Source organism: Lichenostomus cassidix, chromosome 3, assembly GCF_008360975.1.
Source record: "Lichenostomus cassidix isolate B80296 chromosome 3, HeHo_3.0, whole genome shotgun sequence".
Lineage (NCBI taxonomy): Eukaryota > Metazoa > Chordata > Aves > Passeriformes > Meliphagidae > Lichenostomus > Lichenostomus cassidix.
The window spans coordinates 111,897,643-111,924,090 of NC_139483.1; the positions used below are offsets into that span (position 1 = coordinate 111,897,643).

Here is a 26,448-nt window from a genome sequence, read left to right on the forward strand (position 1 = left end):
ATTCCCGATTTTCCATCCCCCCTGGGATGAGGCAATTCCCATGGGATGGGCTGAGCTCTGCCCGGAATTCCTGCCGGGAATTCTTTGGGAATAAAGCTCTGCGAACTTCGGGATCATCCCGAATTCCAGCCGGGAATTCCAGCGGCTGCTCCAGGATGGTGAGGAGAATCCGACCGGGAATTTTCCCGGATTTTTTTGGGGTTTTTGGGGATTTTTTCGGGATTTTTTTGGTTTTTTGGGGATTTTTTGGGGATTTTTCCGGTTTTTGTTTTTGGGGTTTTGGGTTTAATTGTTTTTGAGGATTTTTTTTGGTTTTAAGTTGTTTCTTGAGGATTTTTTGGGTTTTTTAAAATTGTTTTTAGGGATTTTGGGTTTTTGTTTTTTGGGGGTTTATTGGGGTTTTTTAATTGATTTTTGGGGTTTTCGGATTTTAGATTGTTTTGGGGATTTTGGGTGTTTTAAATTGTTTTGATTTTTTGGGTTTTTAAATTGTTTTTGGGGATTTCAGAGGTTTTTAATTGTTTTGGGGATTTTGGTTTTTTTAAATTGGTTTTGGGGATTTTTTTTTTTTAAATTTTTTTTGGATTTTTGGTTTTTAAATTGTTTTGGGGATTTTGGGTTTTTTAAATTGTTTTTGGGTTTTTTTTGGTTTTAAATTGTTTTGGGGATTTTGGGTGTTTTTAAATTGTTTTGGGGGATTTTGGAGTTTTTAAATTGTTTTGGGGATTTTGGGGTTTTAAAATTGGGTTTTGGGGATTTTTTGGGTTTTAGAAATTGTTTTTGGGGATTTTGGGGTTTTAAAATTGGTTTTTGGGTTTTGAGTTTTAAAATCATTTTTGGGGATTTTTTGGTTTTTTTTTTTTTAAATTGGTTTTTGGGGGTTTTTTGGGGTTTTTTTAAAATTTTTTGGGGGATTTTTTGGGGTCTTTTTAAATTGTTTTTTGGGGGGATTTTTTTCCGGATTTTTAAAATTGTTTTTTGGGGGTTTTTTCGGGATTTTTTTGGTGGTGGTTTTGGGTTTTTTGTTTGGTTGGTTTTTTGGGTTTTTTGGGGTTTTTTTCCCGGATTTTTTTGTTTGTTTTGGGGATTTGGTTTTTTTAATTGTTTTTTGGGGATTTTTGGGGTTTTTTAATTGTTTTTTGGGGTTTTTTCGGGATTTTTTGGTGGTGCTTTTGGGTTTTTCGGTTGGTTGGTTTTTTGGGTTTTATTCTTTCTTGTCTTTTCTTCTTTTTTATTTTTTGGGGTTTTTTGGCGGTTTTTTGGGGTGGTTTGGAGTTTTTTGTTTGGTTGGGTTTTTTTTCTTTTTTGTCTTTTCTTTTTTTATTTTTTGGGGATTTTTGGGATTTTTTGGGGGTTTTTTTGTGGTGGTTTTGGGTTTTTCGGTTGGTTGTTTTTTTGGGTTTTTCTCTTTCTTGTCTTTTCTTCTTTTTTGGGATTTTTTGGGGTTTTTTTGTGGTGGTTTTGGGTTTGTTGTTTGGTTGGTTTTTTGGGGTTTTTTTCTTTCTTGTCTTTTCTATTTTTTAAATTTTTTGGGGGATTTTTGGGGTTTTTTTTTGTTTTTTTGTTTTTTTGTTTTGGTTTCGGGGTTTTTGGGGGTTTTTGGGGTTTCTTTTGTGGTGGTTTTGGGTTTTTTGTTCGTTTGGTTTTTTGGTTTTTTTTCTTTTTTGTATTTTCTTCTTTTTCTGATTTTTGGGGGGTTTTGGGATTTTTTGGGGGTTTTTTTGTGGTGGTTTTGGGTTTTTTGTTTGTTGGTTTGGTTTGGTTTTTGGATTTTTATAATTTTTGGGGGATTTTTGGGATTTTTTTGGGGTTTTTTGTGGTGGTTTTGGGGTTTTTGTTTGTTTGATTTTTGGGGTTTTTTTTTACTGTGGGAAAGGAGGGATCTGATGTAGATTTAGGGATCCAAAATCCCCCTGGAAAAAAATGGGAAAAATCTCTCAGAAAACAGACAGGGAACAAAAAAACCCAAAATTCCCGGAAAAATCAACCTCGGAGGGAATTTTCTCCCAACCCGCCGCTCTAAAATTCCTCAATTTTGGCTTTTTTGGGACTTTTTCCCCCAATTTTCCGTGGTTTTTTTATGGATAAATTCCAGGATTTTTTTGGGATTTGGGGATTTTTTGGGGGGATTTTGGGGATTTTGCCCCTCCCCCTCTCCCAAGGCTGATTTCTGGGATTTCGGGAATTGCTTCCCGGAATTCCTGGCCTCGGGCGGGGTGGGGGAGGGGAGGGGAGGGGAGAGCCTGGGGGTTGGGATAAGCTGGAAAAGGGATTTGGGGATTTTGGGGATTTTGGGGATTTTTTTGGGGATTTTTGGGATTTTGGGGATTGGGAAGTAAAGGGAATTGGGAATGAAAGGGAATTGGGAATTGGGAATTGATTGGGGATTGGGAATTAAGAATTTAGAATCGACAATTAATTGGGAATTGGGGATGGAAAGGAAACTGGGAATTGGGAATTGGGAATTGGGAATTGGGAACTGGGAATTGGGAAGAGAATTTGTAATTAGGAATTAGGAACTGGGAATTGGGAATGAAAGGAAATATGGAATAGGGAATTGGATTTGGGAATTGAGAATTGGGGATTGCAAATTGGGGATTGCAAATTGGGAAGTAAATGGAATTGGAAATAAAAGGAAATTGGGAATTGGGAATTGGATGTGGGAATTGGGAACTGGGAAATTGGGAATGGAAATGAGTTGGGAATTGGGAATTGGGAATGAAATTTGTAATTAGGAATTGGGAATTGGGAATCGAGAATTGGGAATTGGGAACTGGGAAGAGAATGGAATTGGGAATTGGGAATTAGAAAGAGAATTTGGAATTAAGAATTTATAATTGAGAATTAATTGGGAATTGGGAACTGGGAATTGGGAATTGCAAATTGGGAATAGAATTGGGAATTGGGAATGGAAAGGAATTGGGAATTGGAAAGTAAATTGGGAATTGGGAATTGGGAAAAGAAGGGGATTAGGAACTGGGAAGGGAATGGAATTGGGAATTTGGGATTGGGAATTATCCCTTGGAGCCAAGGTGGGAATGGGAGAAGGGAAGGGAAGGAGATGGGATCCAGAATCCTTGGGATAATCCCAATCCCAGCAGGATCAGCTCCATCCCTCCGGATCTCTCATTCCAATCCCCATGGGATGATCCCAACCCCAACCCTAATCCCAATCCCAATCCCAATCCCAATCCCAGCAGGATCAACTCCATCCCTCTAGATCTCTCATTCCCAATCCCGATTCCAATCCCAATCCCAATCCCAGCAGGATCAGCTCCATGCCTCCGGATCTCTCATTCCCAATCCCCATGGGATGATCCCGATCCCAATCCCGATCCCAATCCCAATCCCAGCAGGATCACCTCCATCCCTCCGGACCTCTCATTCCCAATCCCAATCCCAATCCCGATCCCAATCCCAATCCCAATCCCAACCCCAATCCCAGTTGTATCACATCCAACCCTCTAGATCTCTCATTCCCAATCCCAATCCCAATCCCAGCAGGATCAGCTCCATCCCCTCTGGATCTCTGATTCCCAATCCCTATGGGATGATCCCGATCCCAATCCCGATCCCAATCCCAGCAGGATCACATCCAACCCCTCCAGATCTCTCATTCCCAATCCCGATCCCAATTCCAATTCCAATCCCGTTCCCAATCCCAATCCCATCTGGATCAGCTCCATCCCTCTGGATCTCTCATTCCCAATCCCCATGGGATAATCCAAATCCCAATCCCAACCTCAATCCCAGCAGGATCATCTCCATCCCTCCGGATCTCTCATTCCCAATCCCAATCCCAATCCCAGCAGGATTGGCTCCAACCCCTCTGGCTCCCTCATTCCCATTCCCAATCCAAATCCCAATCCCAGCAGGATCACCTCCATCCCTCTGGATCTCTCATTCCCAATCCCAACCCCAATCCCACCAGGATCACATCCAACCTCTCCCATTCCCAATGCCAATCCCGATCCCAAACCCAATCCCAATCCCAATCCCAAGAGGATCAGGTCCATCCCTCTGGATCTCTCATTCCCAATCCCAATCCTAATCCCAATCCCAATCCCAGCAGGATCAACTCTAACCCCTCTGGATCTCTCATTCCCAATCCCAATTCCAATCCCAATCCCAATCGCAGCTGGATCATCTCCATCCCTCCACATCTCATTCCCAATCCTGATCCCAGCAGCATCAGATCCAACCCCTCCGGATCTCTCATTCCCAATCCCCATGGGATGATCCCAATCCCCATCTCAATCCCAACCCCAATCCCAATCCTGTTCCCAATCCCAATCCCGATCCCAATCCCACCAGGATCAGCTCCATCCCTCCAGATCTCTCATTCCCAATCCCAATCCCATTCCCAATCCCAATCCCAATCCCACCAGGATCAGCTCCACCCCTCCAGCTCTCCCATTCCCACTCCAGGTCCACGGCCAAGCAGGATTCCAGTTCCGGAACTGGGCCGGAACCTACGGATCCAGTCCCGAGCTTTACTTCCAGCCCAGCTCCGTGCAGGAGCTCCGGGAGGTACGGAGAACATTCCAGAAGGAAAAACCTCGGGAATGACGGGAAAAGGTTGGGAAGAGAGGGAAAAGTGGGAATTCTTCCCTTTATCTGGGAGATCCTGGTGGGATTTTGCTCCTTCCGGAATTCCCTGCCTATCCCGGCTGGAATTCCGAGTGTTCTGCCATCCCGGCTTTTGGGATCGGGGCTGGGGAGGAAATTTGGGATGGGATTGATCCCGAGTGGAAATGGAACTGGGAAGTGGGAATTGGGAATGGAATCGGGAAGTGGGAATTGGGAATGGAATTGGGAATGGGAATTGGGAATGGAATTGGGAATGGGAATTGGGAATGGAATTGGGAATGGGAATGGAAATGGAAAGGAGTTGGGAACTGGGAATTGGGAAGGGAATTGGGAATTGGGAATTGGGAATGCAATTGGAAATTGGGAATTGGGAATGAAATTGGGAATTGGGAATTGGCAATGGGAAGGGAACTGGGAGAGAAGGAAATTGGGAATTGGGAATGAAATTGGGAAGTGGGAATGAAATCAGGAATTGGGAATGAAATTGGGAAGTGGGAATTGGGAATGGGAAGAGAATTGGGAATGAAATTGGGAATTGGAAATGGAATTGGGAATTGGGAATGGGAAGGGAACTGGGAGAGAAGGAAATTGGGAATTGGGAATACTGGGAATTGGGAATGGAAAGGAATTTGGAACTGGGAATTGGGAAGGGAATTGGGAATTGGGAACTGGGAATGGAAAGGAATTTATCCCAAATGGGATTGGGATTTGGGAATGGATCCAGGTGGGATCAGGATCTGGGAATGGAGCCAAGGAAAAATCCAGGCTTGGGGAGCAGATTCCATCCTGGAAGTGGAGTTATCCAAACCAGTGGATTCCAGGATGAGTTTTGAGGCAGATTCCTGGATTTTGAGGGAGATTCCCAGGATTTTGAGGGAGACTCCCAGGGTTTTGAAGGATATTCCTGGAGTTTTGAGGGAAATTCCTAGTTTTTGAGGGAAATTCCCAGATTTTGATAGAGATTCCCAGAGTTTTAAGGGAGATTCCCAGATTTTGGAGGGAGATTCCCTGATTTTGAGGGAGATTTCTGGGATTTGGAAGGAGATTCCTGGGGTTTGAAGGGGAATTCCCAGATTTTGAGGGAGATTCCCAGGATTTTGAAGGGTATTCCCAGAGTTTTGAGGGAAATTCCCGGATTTTGAGGGAGATTCCCAGATTTTGAGGGAGATTCCTAGGATTTTGAAGGAGATTCCTGCAGTTTTGAGGGAAATTCCTGGATTTTGAGGGAAATTCCCGGGATTTTGAGGGAAATTCCTGGTTTTTGAGGGAGATTCCAGGGATTTTGAGGGAAATTCCTGGTTTTTGAGTGAAATTCCAGGGATTTTGAGTGAAATTCCCAGTTTTTGAGTGAAATTCCAGGGATTTTGAGGGAAATTCCCAGTTTTTGAGGGAAATTCCCATGGTTTTGAGGGAAATTCCCAGTTTTTGAGGGAAATTCCGGGTTTTTTCCGTAGATCCTGGAGCTGGCCCGGCAGCGGGAGAAGCGGGTGAAGGTGGTGGGAGGAGGTCATTCCCCCTCGGACATCGCCTGCTCCCAGGAGTTCATGATCCACATGGGAAAGATGAACCGGATCCTGCAGGTCAGAGCCGGGAAATTCCTGGGATAACCCGGAAAAATCCGGGCGGAAAAATTCCCGGGAATTCATGGAGGGATGGATCTTTCTCTGGGAGATCCTCACGGGAATGAGGAGGGAACACAGATTTCCTTTTCCTGGGAATTTTCTGCCTGGAGTGGAGCTGGGAGAAGTTTTGGGAGGAATTCTGGGATTGGGAATGAGGCGGGAATGGGGCTGGAAAAAAGCTGGAATTCCATAGAATGAATCAATGGTGGGAATTCCATTGGATGGATGAAGGTAGAATTCCATAGGATGGATCAAGGGTGGAATTCCATAGGATGGATCCATGATGGGAATTCCATAGGATGAATAGGGGTGGGAATTCCATTGGATTAATCAAGGCTGGAATTCCATAGGATGGATCAAGGGTGGGAATTCCATAGGATGAATCATGGTGGGAATTCCATTGGATTAATCAAGGCTAGAATTCCATAGGATGGATCAGGGTGGGAATTCCATTGGATGGATCAAGGGTAGAATTCCATTGGATGGATCCATGCTGGGAATTCCATAGGATGGGTCAAGGATGGAATTCCATTGGATGGATCAAACCTGGAATTCCATAGGATGGATCCAAGCTAGAATTCCATTGGATATTTCATTGGAATTGTTCATATTATTTATATTCCATTGGAATTCCATTAGATGGATCAGGGTGGGAATTCCATTGGATTAATCAAGGCTGGAATTCCATTGGATGGATCAAGGCTGGAATTCCATTGGATATTTCATTGGAATTATTCATATTATTCATATTATTCATATTATTCATATTCCATTGGAATTCCATTGGATGGATCAAGGGTGGAATTTTCCTTGGATGGAATTTTCCTTGGGTGTAATTCCATTGGATGAGGTTTGGGGTGGGAGCTGTCCATGGATTTGGGAATATCAGAGGAGTTTTTCCCATCCCGATTTTCCAGGTGGACAAGGAGAGGCTGCAGGTGACGGTGGAAGCTGGAATTCTGCTCTCGGAGCTCAACCTGGAGCTGGAGAAACACGGAATGGCCTTGGCCAAGTGAGCGGGATTGGGAATGGGAATGGGATTTGGGAATGGGAATGAATAATGGGAATGGGATTGGGATCGGGAATGGGAATGAATAACGGGAATGGGATCGGGAATTATGGGAATGGGATTGGGAATGGGAATGGGATCGGGAATGGGAATGAATAATGGGAATGGGATTGGGATTGGGAATGGGAATGAATAACGGGAATGGGATCGGGAATTATGGGAATGGGATTGGGAATGGGAATGGGATTGGGAATGGGATTTAGGAATGGAAATGAATGATGGGAATGGGATCGGGAATGATGGGAATGGGATTGGGATTGGGGAATGGGGATGGGAATGGGGATGGGATCGGGAATTATGGTAATGGGATTGGGAATGGGAGTGGGATCCAGGAGTGGATTCAGGTGGGATCAGGTTCGGGAATGGAACTGGGATTGGGATCTGGAAATGGGACCAGGATTGGGATCCAGGAATCTGGATCGGGATTGGGATCTGGGCATGGAGCTGGGATCAGGATATGGGAATGGAGCCAGGATTGGGATACAGGATTGGATCCAGGTGCAGTTGAGATCGGGAATGGAACTGGGATCGGGAATGGAACTGGGAATGGGATTTGGGAATGGAACTGGGATTGGGATCTGGGAATGGAGCTGGGATTGAGATCTGGGAATGGAGTCAGGATTCGGATTCGGGAATGGAATTGGGACCAGGATCTGGGAATGGAGCTGGGATTGGATCCAGGTGGGATTGGGAATGGAACTGGGATTGGGATTGGGAATGGAGCTGGGATCGGGATCTGGGAATGGAACTGGGATCAGGATTTGGGAATGGGACCAGGATTTGGATCTGGGAATGGAACTGGGATTGGGATCTGGACATGGAGCTGGGATCAGGATAGGGAATGGAGCTGGGATTGAGATTTGGAAATGGAGTCAGGATTGGGATTCGGGAATGGAATTGGGACCAGGATATGGGAATGGAGCCAGGATTGAGGTCTGGGAATGGATCCAGGTGGGATTGGGATGGAGAATGGAACTGGGATTGGGATTGGAGCTGGGATTGAGATCGGGAATGGAGCCAGGATTGGTATCAGGGAATGGAACTGGGATTGAGATCTGGGAATGGAGTCAGGATTGGGATTTGGGAATGGAATTGGGACCAGGATCTGGGAATGGAGCTGGGATTGAGGTATGGGAATGGAGCCAGGTGGGATTGGGATGGGGATTGGGATTGGGATCTGGGAATGGAACTGGGATTGGGATTGGGAATGGATCTTGGATTGGGATCTGCAAATGGATCTGGGATCAGGATCTGAGAATGGAATTGGGATCAGGATCTGGGAATGGAGCCAGGATTGATATCTGGGAATGGAGCCAGAATTGGGATCCAGGAATGGATCCAGGTGGGATTGGGATCGGGAATGGAACTGGGATCAGGCTCTGGGAATGGAGCCAGGTGGGATCAGGAATGGGATTGGGATTGGGATCTGGCAATGGATCCAGGTGGGATTGGGATCTGCTCCCAAGGAATCTCAGGAGAGATTTCAATCCACGGGGATTTCGGGAATGGTTGGGCTCTGAGGTCTCTTTTCCAACCCAGACAATCCCAGAATTCCACAGAATCCACCCAGAGATCAATTTGTTCCAATTTTCCAACCCGGAAAATTCCAGAATTCCATTAAATCCACCCAGGATTCCATTTCTTCCAATTTTCCAACCCAGACAATTCCAAAATTCCACGGAATCCAGCCGGGATTTCATTCCCACTGCCCACCCTGGAATTGTTTGGGATGAACCATTTTTCCCAGGATATTTTCCCGGGATATTTTCCTGGGATATTTTCCCTCTGGATTCTCCCCCAGCCCTGCCCCTCTGGGATTTCTCCGGGATTTCTCCGGGATTTCACCCCACGGAAATCACGGATTCTCCATCCCTGGGCTGGAAAAGTGGGACCCTTTGGAATATTCCGGGAATTTCCCATCCCAAAAATCCTTTTCCCGCTCGTTCCCAGCCTGGGCGCCGTTTCCGCGGTGACGGCGGCCGGAGTGATCGGCACCGGGACGCACAACACCGGCATCGCCTTCGGAATTCTGCCCACCCAGGTGAGATTCCCGCCGGGAATGAACCCATCGGGAATTCCGGGAATTCCGGAGATTATTCCAGGTCTGGGAATTCTCTGCTTCCGGCTCAAATCCCGTGTGGAGATTCCATGGATGGGGATGAGGAATTGCGGAATTTCCATCTCCCGAATTCCAGGATGTTCCATCCCTTCCCATCCCGACAAAAATTCCATTAATTCCCAAGGAAAATCGCAAAAATTCCAACATTCCTGGTGTTTGTTTTCCTGCTTTTTTCCCAATGGATTCCCACTTTTTTCCCAATGGATTCCCACTTTTTTCCCCTTTCATCTGATGGATTAATTCCCTGGAATTCAAGCTGAGCCATCCAGAGCTCCAGGAATTCTGGGAAAGGGGGGGGGAAAAATTCCTGGAATGTTCAGGAGTTGGATTTGATGATCCTGCCGGATCCAGCTTGGGATTTTCCATGGATCCCAAACCATTCTGGAATTCTGGGATCAAGGAGACTGGGAATAAATCCAGAGGGATTTTGCTGGAATTCGGGGATGGCAAAGGGCAGGGAGATCCTTGCTGGAGTGCCGAGATTCCCAGGGAAGCTCCTCGATCCCGAAATTCCTTCCCAGGATGGATCCAACCTCAGGCTGGGAGAGCTGGGAATGGAGGGAATTCCCTGGGAAAGGGGAGATTGCTTGGGATTTGGGAAGGGATTGCTGGCTGGGATGGAATTCCCGGATATTCCTGGATCCCTGGGAATTCCCAGGATGGATTTGGATCCCCCCGGGAATTCCTGCCCACGGAATGGGATGAGCTGGGAATTCCCTCCCTCCGGAATTCCCCATTCCCACAATTCCCGCATCCCAAGCTCCTCCCCCTCTCTCCAGGTCTCAGCCCTTTCCCTGCTCCTGGCCTCAGGAGAAATCCTGGAATGTTCCAACTCCTCCCATCCCGAGGTTTTCCAGGCCGCTCGGCTCCACCTGGGATGTTTGGGAATTCTCCTCTCCGTCACCTTCCAGTGCGTTCCGGAATTCCGGCTGCGGGAAGTCGCCTTCCCCTCCACCCTCCCGCAGGTAGGAAATCCCGGAATTCCCTCGGGATGAGGGGAAAAATCGGGAAATCTGTGGATTTGGGGAATGGCGGCGCTGGGAATGCTTGGAATCCAAGGATTTTCCCAGACGGAATTCCATGATTTCCGAGGCTTCCCCGTTATCCTTGAAGGTGGAAAAATATCTGGGAATTGTTACAAAGGAAAAGCCAATTCCAAAGGGTGGGAAGAGAGTTTTTTGGGATCAGAAAATTCCCCAAAATTTCCAAAAAATTTCTCCGAAAATTAAATTTCCCCGATCAGAAATTTTCCCGATTTTTCTCATCGGGAATGCTTGGGAGAAATGGAAAACTTGGGATTCATCCCAATCCAGGGAAAATCGGGAATTCTGAGGCTCTTCCTGCTCTTCCTTCATTCCCAATGCCACGAAATCTGGGAAGAGACAGAAATCCATAGGGATTCACATCCAACCCGGGATGGAATTCCCAATATTTGGGATTCCTGGTGGATGTTGGGAATTCTCCATTCCCGACTCTTCCCAGCCTGGGAATGTTGGGAATTCCCTGGAATTCCACCTCTCCCACCCTTCCCGAGCCGCTCCGGTTGGATGTGGAATTCTGGGAGATTCCCATTCCCAGTTTTCTTTCTTTCCGCCCTTGGAATTTGCGTTTTTCCATGGAAAAACGGCTCTGTGGGAATCTGGGAATTCCAGGATTTCATATTCCAACCGGAAGAAATTCCCACCCTGGGAATTCCGGGATGATCCAAAGGTTTGCCAGGAATGATTCCAGAATTCCCACAATTCCCTCTGGAATCTCCCAGATTTTTCCTATTTCTTGGAATCATGGAAAATTCCCCTTTTTCCCTGGAATGATGGAAAAGCCACTTCCGGTTCCATTCCCGGCTGATTTCCCTTGGAAAAATTCCCTTTCTGGGATCACTGAATTCCCTGGAATTCAGGATTTCCATGGGTTTGATCCGAATCCCTCGGAATCCTTTGGAAAAGAGAGATCTGAAGGAATTCCTTCCCCCCGGAATGCATCCAACCCCATTTTCCCTTTTTTTTTTTCAATCCCTTTTTCCCTTTTGGGATAAAATTCCTTGGATTTGAGGCTTTTCCTACTCTCTCCATGCCGGGAATTCCGTAATCCGACAGAATTCCGGATGGATTTGGGTGGGAAGGACCTGAAATCCCAGATTTTTCCGAGCCTCATCCAACCCCAGGTTGGAATATTTCCAGGAATGGGAATTTCCAGCTTTTCCCAACTTTCTGGATCCTCGGAGCTTCCGGATTGAATCCACAGGGAAAAAGGTTTTCCCAAGGGATTTTCCTGGAGGAATGAGAGGGAAAACTGGGAAAACCGGAAAATTGGGAAAATTGGGAAAACCAGAAAACTGGGAAAAATGGGAAAACTGGGAAAACTGGAAAATTGGGAAAAATGGGAAAACTGGGAAAAAATGGGAAAACCGGGAAAACCAGGAAAACTGGGAAAACCAGAAAACTAGGAAAACCAGAAAACTGGGAAAACTGGAAAATTGGGAAAACAGGGAAAACTGGAAAATTGGGAAAACTGGGAAAACCGGAAAACTGGGAAAACTGGGAAAACCAGAAAACTGGGAAAACTGGGAAAACTGGGAAAACTGGGAAAACTGGGAAAACTGGGAAAAACAGAAAATTGGGAAAACTGGAAAATTGGGAAAACTGGGAAAAAATGGGAAAGCCAGGAAAACCAGAAAACTGGCAAAACTGGAAAACTGGAAAATTGGGAAAACCAGAAAACTGGGAAAAATGGGAAAATTGGGAAAAGTGGGAAAACTGGGAAAACCAGAAAACCAGGAAAAATTGGGAAAACCAGGAAAACCAGAAAACTGGGAAAACTCAGAAAACCAGGAAAACCAGAAAAATGGGAAAACTGGGAAAACCAGAAAACTGGGAAAACCAGAAAACTGGGAAAAATGGGAAAACTGGAAAAATTGGGAAAACTGGGAAAACCAGAAAATTGGGAAAACCGGGAAAACCAGAAAACTGGGAAAACTGGAAAATTGGGAAAACCAGAAAACTGGGAAAACTGGGAAAACTGGGAAAACTGGGAAAACCGGGAAAAACAGAAAATTGGGAAAACTGGAAAATTGGGAAAACCGGGAAAAAATGGGAAAACCAGGAAAACCAGAAAACTGGGAAAAGCGGGAAAACCGAGGTAGGAATTGCATCAAGAGGGGGAAAAAACCTTTTCCAGGATTTTGGATCCCAAATCCCTCATTCCCAGATTTTTCCAAGGCCTGCCATTCCCGCTGCCTCCTCCCCGGATCCGATCCCGAATTCCCATTCTGCCGGAATGCCTCATGGAAAATGGAAAATTCCATGAAAAATGGAAAATTCCATGAAAAATGGGGGGGAAAAAAGGATTTTTGGCAGGATTGGCTCACTCCCGGGAATCCAGCCTGAATTTTTTAGGGATTGGGAGAATCCTGACTTTTTCAGGGATGGAAGAATTCCGGGATGGCTCAGCAGCGCCAAAAACAAGGATTGAATTCCCTTTTCCAGGCTCTGATTCCCAAATCCCGATCCAAAGCAATCCAGGTGCTCGAGAAAAGTTGGGAAAACCGGGAATGTGGCTAATCCACGAGAATTCCCGAAATCCCGAGACCTTCAGGCTCCTCTTTTTCCCAGGAATTGCAATGGGAATATCCCAAAATTCCGAGATATTTTTCCAGCTGCATTCCCAGCCTGCAGCGACTTCACTCCCAGCCATGGGAATGATTTTTCCAGGGAATCTGGAAGTGATTTTTCCAGGGAATTTGCTCCCTGCAGTGGGGAATTCCCAGTTTTCCATGGATTGGGAATGCTCCGGATCCTTTCCTTGGTGCTTTTCCACCTTTCCAGAGCTCCTGGAGCTTCCCTGCATCCCGCAGGAATTCCCTGCTTCCTTTCCCACCTTCCATAAATCCTTTCCCACCTTCCCTGCATCCTCCAGGATTTTCCCTCCATCTTTTCCCACTTTCCCACATCTTTCCCACATTCCCTAAATCCTTTCCCACGTTCCCTAAATCCTTTCTAACATTCCCTAAATTCTTTCTTACATTCCCAAAATCCTTTCCCACTTTCCCTCCATCCTTTCCCACATTCCCTAAATATTCTCCCACCTTCCCTAAATCCTTTCCCGATTTACCTAAATCCTTTCCCACTTTCCCTCCGTCCATTTCCCCATTCCCTAAATCCTCTCCCACTTTCTTTCCCACATCTTTCCCACTTCCCAAATCTTTCCCACATTCCCTAAACCTTTTCCCACATTCCCTAAATCCCTTCCCACCTTCCCTGCATCCTTTCTAACATTCCCAAAATCCTTTCCCACTTCCCTAAATCCTTTCCCATCTTTCTCCATCCTTTCCCACATTCCCTCCATCCTTTCCCACTTTCCCTAAATCCTTTCCCACATTCCCTAAATCCTTTTCCCTCTTCCCTGCATCTTCCAACACCTTCCCTGCATCCATTCTCACCTTTCTCCATCCTTTCCCACCTTCCTAAATCCTTTCCCACATTTTTCCCACATTCCATCCATCCTTTCTTACATTCCCTAAATCCCTTGCCACCTTCTCCCATCCTTTCCTATTTTCCTCCATATTTCCCACATTCCCTGCATCCTTTCCCATTTTCCTAAATCCCTTCCCACCTTTCTCCATCATTCCCTAAATCCTTTCCTTCCTTCCTTCCTTCCTTCCTTCCTTCCTTCCTTCCTTCCTTCCTTCCTTCCTTCCTTCCTTCCTTCCTTCCTTCCTTCCTTCCTTCCCTGCATCCTTTCCCATTTTCCTACATCTTTCCCACCTTCCCTGCATCCTTTCCCACATTCCCTAAATCCTTTCCCACTTTCCCTAAATCCTCTCCCACCTTCCCTCTACTTTTTCCCACTTTCCCTGCATCCTCTCCCACGTTTCCTGCATCCTCCAGGATTTTCCCAACATCCTTTTCCACCTTCCCTGCATCCTTTCCCACTTTCCTACATCTTTCTCCCATTCCCTCCATCCTTTCCCACTTTCCCTAAATATTCTCCCACATTCCCTAAATCCTTTCCTAATTTACCTAAATCCTTTCTCACCTTCCCTAAATCCTTTCTTACATTCCCTAAATCATCTCCCACCTTCCCTAAATCCTTTCCCAATTTACCTAAATCCTTCCCCACATCCCCAAATCCTTTCCCACTTTCCCTAAATCCTTTCCCACTTTCCTAAATCCCTTCCCCACCTTCCCTAAATCCTTTCCCACATTCCCAAATCCTTCCCCACATTCCCAAATCCCTTCCCCACATTCCCAAATCCCTTCCCCACATTCCCAAATCCTTTCTTACATTCCCTAAATCCTTTCCCACATTCCCAAATCCCTTCTCCACTTTCCCTACATCCTTTCCCACATTCCCTACATCTTTTTCCACCTTTCTCCATCCCTCCCCACATTCCCTAAATCCTTTCCCACATTCCCTAAATCCTTCCCCACATTCCCTAAATCCTTTTCTACCTTTCCTGCATCCTTTCCCACATTCCCTAAATCCTTCCCCACATCCCAAATCCCTTCCCCACATCCCAAATCCCTTCCCCACATCCCCCCCACCTCTCCCCCACCACCCCAATCCTCCTCTCCCCACCTCCACTCCCCTTTTCCCTGGAAACAAAACCCTCCAACCCCAGCCGAGCTCCGAGCCCATCCTCCCCCTCATCCCATCGTTCCCGAGCCGTGGGAAGGACGGCGATCCCATAAATATTCATGCCGTTATCAATCCCGGGTCATCGCCCTCTCCGGCGGCTCCCCGTTCCCAGCTTTTATCCGGAGCCGCGGATCCGAGCGGGAGGAATAGCGGCGAGGGGAGTTATCTGGGAACGAGGAACGCGGCTCCGGCGCCCTTGGATTTGGGATTATGTAACGTTCCGTGACCCTCGGGAGACCTTGGAAAACTCCGGAGGTTGGGAAAGGCTGGGAGGGATGTGGAGAGTCCTGGGATGGTTTGGGATGGGAATTCCGTGGATCTCGAAGCCTCAAATCCCAATCCCATTCCAACCCCCAAAATCCCGGGATGCTCCAGCTTTTCCTTGGACATCCCAGGATTTCAAATCCCAATCCCATTCCCAGAATTTCCATGATCCCAGTGGGATGCAAATCCATCCTTGGACATCCCGGGGATCCAGGGGAAGCCAAAATTCCTGGGAAAAATCTGCATTCCCACGTTTTCCGTGCTTTTATTTGGGGATGAACACACCAAGCAGGAAAACAAGGACACAGCATTCCCGGATTTTCTCCAGCCAGGAATGAGGAATTGACCTTTGCTGTGAGCAGCTTTGGATTCCCGGGATATCAATCAGCGGGAAAATAAATCCGGAGAGTTGTAGGAAAATTCCAGCGGGAAGGGAAGGGAGGGAGCAGCACTGGGAGTGCTTGGGAATGGGGTTAGCTCCATCCAAGCTTTCCTTGGATATTCCAGGCATCCAGGGATAGCCATGGATTATCCGGGAATTCCAGCCCAGCCAGCAATCCCTTCCCAAATCCCAAGCAATCTCCCCTTTCCCAGGGAATTCCCTCCATTCCCAGCTCTCCCAGCCTGAGGTTGGATCCATCCTGGGAAGGAATTTCGGGATCGAGGAGCTTCCCTGGGAATCTCGGCACTCCAGCAAGGATCTCCCTGCCCTTTGCCATCCCCGAATTCCAGCAAAATCCCTCTGGATGGATTCCGAGTGTCCTTGAGCCCAGAATCCCGGACTGGTTTGGATCCATGGAGCTTCAATCCCATCCCATTCCAATCCTGCAATTCCAGGGTGATCCAAATCCATCCTTGGACATTCCCAGGGATCCAGGGGCAGCCACAGCTTCCCTGGGAATTCCAGCCCAGCCAGCAATTCCTTCCCAACATCCCAGCCCAAGCTCCCCTTTCCCACTGGGAAGCCATTCCCTGTCTCATGTCCCCTCCAGCCCTTTTCCCAAATCCCTCTCCAGCTCTCCTGGAAAGCTCTGGAAAAGGCTCTGAGCATTCCCTGGATCCTCAAATCCCTCGGAGCTGCATCCCAATCCAGCCAGCCAACCCCATTCCCAGTGCTGCTCCCTCCCTTCCCTTCCCGCTGGAATTTTCCTACAACTCTCCAGCTTTTTTTTCCCACTGATTGATATCCCGGGAATCCAAAGCTGCTCACAGCAAAGGTCAATTCCTCATTCCCGGCTGGCGACCGGGAGAAAATCCGGGAATGCTGTGTCCTTGTTTTCCTGCTCGGTGTGTTCATCCCCAAATAAAACCATGGAAAATGTTGGGATGCAGATTTTTCCCAGGAAGCTGTGGCTGCCCCTGGATCCCTGGGAATGTCCAAGGAGGGATTTGGATCACACTGAGATCATGGAAAATCTGGGAATGGGATGGGATTGAAGCTCCATGCATCCCAAACCATTCCAGGATTCTGGGCTCAAGGACACTCGGAATCCATCCAGAGGGATTTTGCTGGAATTCGGGGATGGCAAAGGGCAGGGAGATCCTTGCTGGAGTGCCGAGATTCCCAGGGAAGCTCCTCGATCCCGAAATTCCTTCCCAGGATGGATCCAACCTCAGGCTGGGAGAGCTGGGAATGGAGGGAATTCCCTGGGAAAGGGGAGATTGCTTGGGATTTGGGAAGGAATTCCTGGCTGGGCTGGAATTCCCAAATATTCCTGGATCCCTGGGAATGTCCAAGGATGGATTTGGATCCCCTGGGATTGTGGGATTGGAATGGGATTGGATTTAGGATTCCTCCCCATCCCAAACCATTCCAGAATCCATTCTTTTCCACCACCTCCAGCTCCTCTCCCACATTTTTCCATGAAGGATTGTCTCCCCACTCCCAGCTTTGCTTCCAGGCGTTTTCCTGATGCAGGAGGAAATTAATTATTGTGATCCATGGATTAATCCCGGGAAGGTCACGGCGGTTTTAGCTCCGGAGATTCTCCGTTCCCACCGGATCCTCCCAGTTATTTGCAATTCCAAACCCTAATTCCCATTCCAGAGGGTCATTCCAGAGGGTCCTGCTGGGTCAGGCAGTGCAGTTCCTTCCGGGAATTCTTGGGATGGATCTATGGTGGTCTTGGGAATATTTCCTGGGAATTTCTCCTGGGAATATTTCCTGGGAATTTCTCCAGGGAATTTCTCCTGGGAATATTTCCTGGGAATTTCTCCTGGGAATTTGTCCTGGGAATATTTCCAGGGAATTTGTCCTGGGAATATGACCCAGGAATGTGTTGTGGCTGCCTGGCAGGAGCTGATCCAAGGGAATGGCTTTTCCCAAATTCCTGGTTTGTGTATTCAGGGATATTTTGGGAATTCTGGATTGGAAGCTGGGGATGCTCATGGGATCCCAGCTCCATTCCCGTTGGATCTCCATTCCCATTGGATCTCCATTCCCACTGAATCCCAGCTCCATTCCCTGTTATTCCAACTCCATTCCCATTGGATCCAAACTCCTTTTCCATTGGATCCCAGCTCCATTCCCTGTTATCCCGGAATTCCCAACCTGCAGAGAGCTGTGCTTCCAGGAAAACTGCCTCTGCAGCCGGATGCAGATTTCGGGATCCTCTTCCCATTCCCAAATTTCCCAAATCCCGGGATCCATGCCCTCAGTGCCCGGATGGGATCCACCAATCCCAACCCTGGCATTCCTGGGACACAAACCCCTTGGAATCACTCCAGCATTCCCGGGAATCCTCTGAGCTTCCCAACCTCCCATTCCCGTCGTTCCCACTCAGGAAAATCCACCAATCCCATTTTTCCTCATCCCGGTTTTTTTTCAGGTCCTGGATCAGCTGGAGGAGCACCTGAGGAAATCCCAATATTTCCGTTTCCTGTGGTTCCCTCACAGCGACAACGTCCGGATCATCTACCAGGATCCCACTTCCCAGGCAGGCATCCCGTGGATTTTAGCGGGATTTTGGGAATGGGATGAACCCCCTAATTTTGGATTTTGGGATCCTCGTGGCAATTCGGGGATTTTTCCCGGAGCGGGATGTGGGAAATGTGGAATGTTGGGATTCCTTTCTCCAAATCCTTCATTCCCGTTTTCCCAAATCCTGCTCATCCCTAAAATTTTTTCCCTCCTGGATTTGCAGCCTCCCTGCTCCTCCTCCAGCTGGTTTTGGGATTACGCCGTCGGATATTATCTGCTGGAATTCCTGCTCTGGATCAGGTAGGAAAATCCTCCGGGATTGAGGTTTATTCCAGGCTGGCTTCATCCCGATTTTTTTGGGATTGGTTTGCCGCTTTGTTGGGATTCGCAGGGAATACGGGAAGGGATAGCTGTCAGCTGGAGCATTCCCATTCCCGGGAAAAAGGAGGAATTGCTGCTTTTCCAGGGAATGGGTTGGGTTGGGATTCACGGCTGGGGCTGCGCTGCCCTCTGGTGTCCACAGAAAAAAAATCATGGAATTGCTGAGGCTGGAAAATCCCACCGGATCCAACCTTCCCCTGAGCCATGGGATTTAAATCCACGTGGAATTTTAATCACCGCTGGAATGGGAATTCCACTCCCTCCCTGGGCAGCCTTTCCCGAGGTCGAGATGGGAAATTTTTAGGGATGGGTTGGGATGTGGGAATATCCCGGGATGGAATTGGATCCGATCCACACAACTCGGAAAAGAGGGAAAAGAGGGATTGGGACCACCTGGAATTCTGCCATTGGATCCAAGCGACAACTCCGCTGAATTCCCGATATCCCTCAGTCTTCCGGGATGAGGCTCTGGGATTTCCAGGGAAAGTCTGAGCATTCCCGTTCCCATTCCCAGAAGGATCTGAGGGAATGAGGTCCAAAATCCATTGGGATGAGGGCAGGGGAGATCCTGGGAGAGCTGCAGGATTCCTGGGATTTGGAATCCTTGGGGAATCGCAGCTTTTCCTCTGGAGTTTTTCCTCATCCCAGCATTCCCGTGGAGAGGGATTTGGGAAAAGGGATGGGAAACAGGGAATGGCTTCCCACTGGGAAAGAGGAGAATTTTTGGGATCTTGGGAAGGAATTCCCTTCTGGGAGGGTGGGCAGGGATGGGATGGAATTTCATCCCGGATTTCGGGAATCTCGCCCCCAAATCCCACTCCAAGACCAATTCCAACATCCCAAAATTCCTCAGCCAAGCCCAAATCCCCTCTGGATTCACTGTCCCAACATTTTTGGGAATGATCTGAACAATTCCAGGATCCCGGATTGACATTTTCCCTTAGGAATTTGTGTTGTTAACTCGGGAATCCAACTGAGTTCCAGCTCTGATCCTTCCCGGATTCATTTCTGTGGGAAGGAATTCCCGGCTGGGCTGGAATTCCCAAGGAATCTGTGGCTGCCCCTGGATCCCTGGGAATGTCCAAGGATGGATTTGGGATGGTGGGATCGGAACAGGATGGGATTGAAACTCCACGAATCCCAAACCATTCCACGATTCCCAGTTTTTTCCCGGCCATCCCATCCCTTGGGAAGCAATTCCTGGCTCACTTCCCACTCTTTCCCTGCAGCTCCTTCATTCCCGCCCTGCTGCCGTGGATCAATCGCCTCTTCTTCTGGCTCCTCTTCAATTCCCGCGCGGAAAACGTGGATCGGAGCCACCGGATCTTCAGCTACGAGTGCCGCTTCCGGCAGCACGTCCAGGATTGGGCCATTCCCATGTAAATTCCGGGAATTCTGGGATCGGGACAGTCCCGTGTAAATTCCGGGACTGGGCCATTCCCTGTAAATTCCGGGATTGATCCATTCCCATGTAAATTCTGAGATTGGGCCATTCCCGTGTAAATTCCCATATTGGGCCGTTCCCGTGTAAATTCCAGGATTGGGCCATTCCCATGTAAATTCTGGGAATTCTGGGATTGGGCCATTCCCATGTAAATTCCAGGATTGGGCCATTCCCTGTAAATTCCGGGATTGGACCATTCCCGTGTAAATTCCGGGATTGGGCCATTCCCGTGTAAATTCCGGGATTGGACCATTCCCATGTAAATTCCAGGATTGGGCCATTCCCATGTAAATTCAAGGCCATTCCCATGTGAATTCCAGGATTGGGCCATTCCCATGTAAATTCCCATATTGGGCCATTCCCGTGTAAATTCCGGGATTGGGCCATTCCCGTGTAAATTCCGGGATCGGGCCTTTCCTGTGTAAATTCTGGGATTGGGCCATTCCCGTGTAAATTCCGAGTTTCCGGATCCTTCCTGGGATGGTCTGAGGGAGGAGAAAAGCTGTGGGAAGAGGGATGTGGGTTGGGGAAAGAATTCCCAGCTGGAATGTTAGCGTGGGGATTCCTCTGGATCCCAATCCTGGGATATTGGATCAATCTCTTATCCCAGTCCTATCCCAGGATATCAGATCCATCCCAATCCTGGAATATCAGATCCATCCCTTATCCCATTCCTATCCTGGGATATTAGATCCATCCCTATCCTGGAATATCACATCCATCCCAATCCTGGAATATCAGATCCATCCCTTCTCCCATCCCTTATCCCAGTCTTATCCTGGGATATCAGATCGATCCCAATCCTGGCATATCAAATCCATTCCTTATCCCATTCCTATCCCAGGATATCAGATCCGTCTAAATCCTGGGATATCACACCCATCCCAATCCTGGAATATCAGATCCATCCCTTGTCCCATCCCTATCCTGGGATTTCGGATGCATACCTATCCTGGGATATCAGATCCATCCTTTATCCCAGGATAGCAGATCCATCCCTATCCCGTCCCTATCCCAGGATATCAGATCCATCTAAATCCTGGGATATCACATCCATCCCAATCCTGGGATATCAGATCCATCCCTTCTCCCATCCCAATCTTGGGATATCAGATCCATCCCTTCTCCCATCCCAATCTTGGGATATCAGATCCATTCCTTATCCCATCCCAATCCCGGGATATCAGATCCAACCCTATCCTGGAATATCACATCCCTCCCAATCCAGGAATATCAAATCCATCCCTTATCCCAACCCTATCCTGGCATATCAGATCCATCTAAATCCTGGGGTATCAGATCCATTCCTTATCCCATCCCTACCCTAGGATATCAGATCCATCCTTATCCTGGGATATCACATCCATCCCAATCCTGGGATATCAGATCCATTCCTTGTCCCATCCCTATCCTGGGATATCAGATCCATTCCTTGTCCCATCCCAATCTTGGGATATCGGATTCATTCCTTATCCCATCCCAATCCTGGGATATCAGATCCATTCCTTATCCCATCCCTATCCCGGGATATCAGATCCATCCCTCATCCCATGCCTCTCCCAGTATTTCAAGTCCATCCCAATCCCATGCCTATCCTGGGATATCACATCCATCTGTGCTGGGATATCAGATCCCATCCTTATCCCAGGATATCAGATCCATTCCTTGTCCCATCCCAATCTTGGGATATCGGATCCATCCCTTATCCCATTCCTTATCCCATCCCTATCCTGGGATATCAGATCCACCTAAATCCTGGGATATCAGATCCATCCCTTTCCTGGGATGTCAGATCCATCCCTTATCCCATTCCTATCCTGGGATATCAGATCCATCCCTTTCCTGGGATGTCAGATCCATCCCTTGTCCCATCCCTATCCCAGGATATCAGATCCATCCCTTATCCCAGCCCTATCCTGGGATATCAGATGATCCCAATCCTGGGATATCAGATCCCTCCCTATCCCAGGATATCAGATCCATCTGTTGTCCCAGCTCTTTCCCGGGATTTCCTCCAGCCCAGGATTCCTGGATGAGGAGCAAATCCATGGAAAAAGGGATCTGGATTGGGGACACCATTCCCACCTGGAATCTTATCACAGAGATCCCTCCACATCCTGATCCCAGAATCCCAAATCCATTCCTTGTCCCATCCTTTTCCTGGGATCTCCTCCATCCCAGGATTCCTGGATGAGGGACAAATCCATGGAAAAATGGATCTGGATGGGGACACCATTCCCACCCGGAATCATGGACCCCTCTAGATCCCAATCCCAAATCCATCCCAGACTTTGTGATCCCAAAGAAACAGGAGGGATGCATCGAGACATTCCAAACCATTCCCTGGAAAACCCGGAGCTGGGAATGCTATGGGATGGAGGTTCATTCCCAACCCTTGTCCCATCCTTTTCCTGGGATTTCCTCCAGCCCAGAATTCCTGGATGAGGAGCAAATCCAGGGAATGAGGAATCTGGATTGGGGTAAACCATTCCCACCTGGAATCCGAGCATGGAGATCCCTCTAGATCCAAATCCTGGAATCCTAAATCCATGGAAAACTGGATATGGATCAGAGACACCATTCCCACCCGGAATCATGGACCCCTCTAGATCCCAATCCCAAGATCCCAAATCCATCCTGGACTTTGCGATCCCAAAGAAACAGGAGGGATACATTGGGATATTCTAGAACATTCCCTGGATAACCTGGGGCTGGGAATGCTGTGGGATGGAGGTTCATTCCCAACCCTTGTCCCATCCTTTTCCTGGGATTTCCTCCAGCCCAGAATTCCTGGATGAGGAGCAAATCCAGGGAATGAGAGATCTGGGTTGGGGACACCATTCCCACCTGGAATCTGAGCATGGAGATCCCTCTAGATCCAAATCCTGGGATCCTACATCCATGGAAAAATGAATCTGGATTGGATACACCGTTCCCACCTGGAATCATGGAGATCCCTCTAGATCCCAAATCCCAAATCCATCCCGGATTTTGTGATCCCAAAGAAACAGGTGGGATGCATTGAGACATTCCAGAACATTCCCCGGAAAACCCGGAATGCCGCGGGACGGATCTCCCACCCCTCCCCCTCCACTCACACCCATCCCGCTTTTCCCAAAAAAACCAGCGGGAAGACCAAGGAGGCTCTGCTGGAGCTGCAGGCAGCGCTGGAGGGGAATTCCAAGCTGGTGGCTCACTTCCCGGTGGAAGTTCGCTTTTCCCGGCGGGATGAGATCCCGCTGAGCCCGTGCTTCCAGCGGGACAGCTGCTTCATCAACGTCATCATGTACAGGTCAGCCGCGGATCCATCCATCCCGGAATGTTCCCCTGGAAAACCGGGAATGTTTCTCCCGTCCGGAGAGCCGGCGGCGCCGAGGAGATCCTGGCGATCCTGGTTTTTTTGGGATATCCCGGGTTTTTTTGGGATGTCCTGGTTTTTTAGGGATGTCCCTGAGGCCAAAGGTGTGGGAGGGGTTGTCGGGACATTCCGGGATATTCCCTGGATTAAGGTGGGGTTGGGAATTCTGTGGGATGGAGGTTCATTCCCAAACCTTGTCCCAGCCATTTTCTGGGACCTCCTGAATCCCAGGATTCCTGGATGAGGAGTAAATCCATGGAAAGAGGGATCTGGATTGGGGAAAACATTCCCACCTGGAATTTTGGCACAGAGATCCCTCGACATCCCAATCCCGGGATCCCAAATCCATCCCTTTCCCACACTCCCAGCATCCCAAAATCTTGGGATTGGATCCCTGGGGGTCTCCTTTTCCCAAAAGGGATTTTCCAGAGGGATTGTAGAGATTCCCCTTTTCCCAGGTCCCACTCATTCCCGATCCCACTCATTCCCAATCCCACTCATTCCCTATCCCAGTCATTGCCGATCCCAGTCATTCCTGATCCCAGTCATTCTCGAGCATTCCCGATTCCACTCATTCCCAATCCTACTCGTTCCTGATCATTTCCACTCATTCCTGCTCATTCCCAATCCCACCCATTCCCAATCCCACTCATTCCTTATCCCGCTCATTCCTGATCATTCCCGATTCCACTCATTCCTGCTCATTCCCAATTCCGCTCATTACCAATCCCGCTCATTCCTGATCATTCTCAATCATTCCCAATCCCACTCATTCCCAATTGTTCCCAATTCTGCTCATTCCCAATCCCACTCATTCCTGCTCATTCCCATTCCCGTTCATTCTTGATCCTGCTCATTCCCGATCATTCCCAATCCCGCTCATTCCTAATCCCAGTCATTCCTGATCATTCCTTCTCATTCCCGATCTTCTTGCTCATTCCCACTCATTCCCAATCCTGCTCATTCCTACTCGTTCCCAATCCCAATCATTCCTGATCCTGTTAGTTCCCAATTCTAGTCATTCCTGATCATTCCCAATCCCACTCATTCCCAATCCCCCGCATTCCCAATCCTGCTCATTCCCGATCCCAGTCATTCCCAATCATTCCTGATCCCAGTCATTCCCAATCCTGCTCATTCCTGATCCTGCTCATTCCTGATCATTTCTGATCCAAATCATTCCCAATTCCATTAATTCCTGATCATTCCTGTCTCCCACATTCCCAATCCCACTCATTCCAGATTCTGCTCATTCCCAATTCCACTCATTCCCATTCATTCCCAATCCCACTCATTCCCAATCCCAGTCATTTCTGATCATTCCTGCTCATTCCCAATCATTCCTGATCCTGATCATTCCCAATCCCACTCATTCCCAATCATTCCCGATTCCTCTCATTCCCAATCCTGCTCATTCCTGATCCCGCTCATTCCCAATCATTCCCAATTCCACTTATTCCTGCTCATTCCCAATCCTGCTCATTCCCATTCCCACTCATTCCCAATCATTCCTGCTCATTCCGGATCCCACTCATTCCCAATCCTGCTCATTCCCAATCCCAGTCATTCCCGCTTATTCCCAATCCCACTCATTCCCGATCATTCCTCATCCTGCTCATTCCCAATCATTCCCAATCCCAATCATTCCTGATTCCACTTATTCCTGATCCCACTCATTCCCAATCCTGCTCATTCCCGTTCATTCCCGATCCCAATCATTCCCAATTCCAATCATTCCCAATCCTGCTCATTCCCAATCCCGCTCATTCCCGCTCATTCCCACATTCCGGCTCCTTCCCGCTCTCCAGGCCCTACGGAAAGGACATTCCCAGACTCGACTACTGGCTGACCTACGAGGGAATCATGAGGAAACACGGCGGGAGACCCCACTGGGCCAAGGTACGGAAAATTGGGAATTTCCACCAGGAAACCGGGAATTTCCACCGGGAAACTGGGAATTTCCACCGGAAAATAGGGAATTTCCACTGGGAAACTGGGAATTTCCCCCAGAAAACAGGGAATTTCCACCAGAAAACAGGGAATTTCCCCTAGAAAACCGGGAATTTCCCCCAGAAAACTGGGAATTTCCCCCAGAAAACTGGGAATTTCCACCAGAAAACGGGGAATTTCCCCCAGAAAACAGGGAATTTCCCCCAGAAAACTGGGAATTTACACCAGAAAACAGGGAATTTCCCCTAGAAAACCAGAAATTTCCCCCAGAAAACCAGGAATTTCCACCAGAAAACTGGGAATTTACACCGGAAAACTGGGAATTTCCCCCAGAAAACTGGGAATTTCCCCTAGAAAACCAGAAATTTCCACCTGAAAACCGGGAATTTCCCTGGGAAAACTGGGAATTTCTCCCTCCGTTTCCCGCAGGCTCACAGCTGCACCCGGAAGGACTTGGAGAAGATGTATCCGGCTTTCCCGGAATTCTGCGCCATCCGGGAGAAGCTGGATCCCTCCGGAATCTTCCTGAACGCCTACCTGGAAAAGGTGTTCTACTGACGGGGAATTCCGGGAAAATCCCCCAAAAAATCCATGGAAAATCCTGGAATTCCCACTCCCCAGGTGCTGCATCCTCATGTCCTGACAGGGATTTGCTCCGAAGGAAATATTCCCGGAAAAAACACGGAATCTCGTCCCAGTTTTCCGGAATTCCGCGGAATTCCAGTGCCTTGATTTCCTCAATAAAGCCTTTTTTCCTGGAGAAGAGCTTTTCCCATGGAATTTCCCAGCCCTGGGAATGCGGGAAAAGGTTGGGAATCCTGGGATATTCCCACTGAGGGGTCAGGAAATGGAGATTTTTGGGAATGATTCCATCCCTTCCCGCAGTTCCGACATTTCTGGGAAGAGGCACAACGGGGAAATTTTGGGAATCGCGGAATATCCAGAGGAGGATCCACCAGGATCATATCCCAAAATTCCCAGCCTGTCCCAACTGGAAATCACTCCTGAAAATACTGGAAACCTTGGCAATGTCACCGTTTTTTGGGGAAGAACTTCCAGAGCCAAACACCCTCTGGATGAGGAATTTTGTGGCT

At 48.1% G+C, this 26,448-nt stretch overlaps 1 protein-coding gene across 1 annotated transcript; it reads left to right on the forward strand.

The window, feature by feature from the left end:
- LOC146440524 (L-gulonolactone oxidase-like) lies at positions 1 to 26,117 on the forward strand. The gene is made up of 12 exons (XM_085057217.1): positions 1 to 158; positions 4,429 to 4,530; positions 6,045 to 6,170; positions 7,130 to 7,224; positions 9,232 to 9,322; positions 10,180 to 10,365; positions 18,130 to 18,237; positions 18,445 to 18,521; positions 19,832 to 19,981; positions 23,174 to 23,338; positions 25,213 to 25,303; positions 25,784 to 26,117. The coding sequence occupies exons 1-12, from the start codon at positions 27 to 29 to the stop codon at positions 25,910 to 25,912; spliced, it is 1,452 nt and encodes a 483-aa protein (XP_084913343.1). The 5' UTR covers positions 1 to 26; the 3' UTR covers positions 25,913 to 26,117.
- Positions 26,118 to 26,448: the final 331 nt, after the last annotated feature.

Excerpts from the sequence above, each read along its gene's own strand:
- LOC146440524 (XM_085057217.1), top strand. The coding sequence starts at position 27 with ATGAGGCAATTCCCATGGGATGGGCTGAGCTCTGCCCGGAATTCCTGC. Across the intron at positions 18,522-19,831 it reads GAATTCCTGCTCTGGATCAG|CTCCTTCATTCCCGCCCTGC; the intron begins GTAGGAAAATCC and ends CTTTCCCTGCAG. Across the intron at positions 23,339-25,212 it reads ATCAACGTCATCATGTACAG|GCCCTACGGAAAGGACATTC; the intron begins GTCAGCCGCGGA and ends CCCGCTCTCCAG.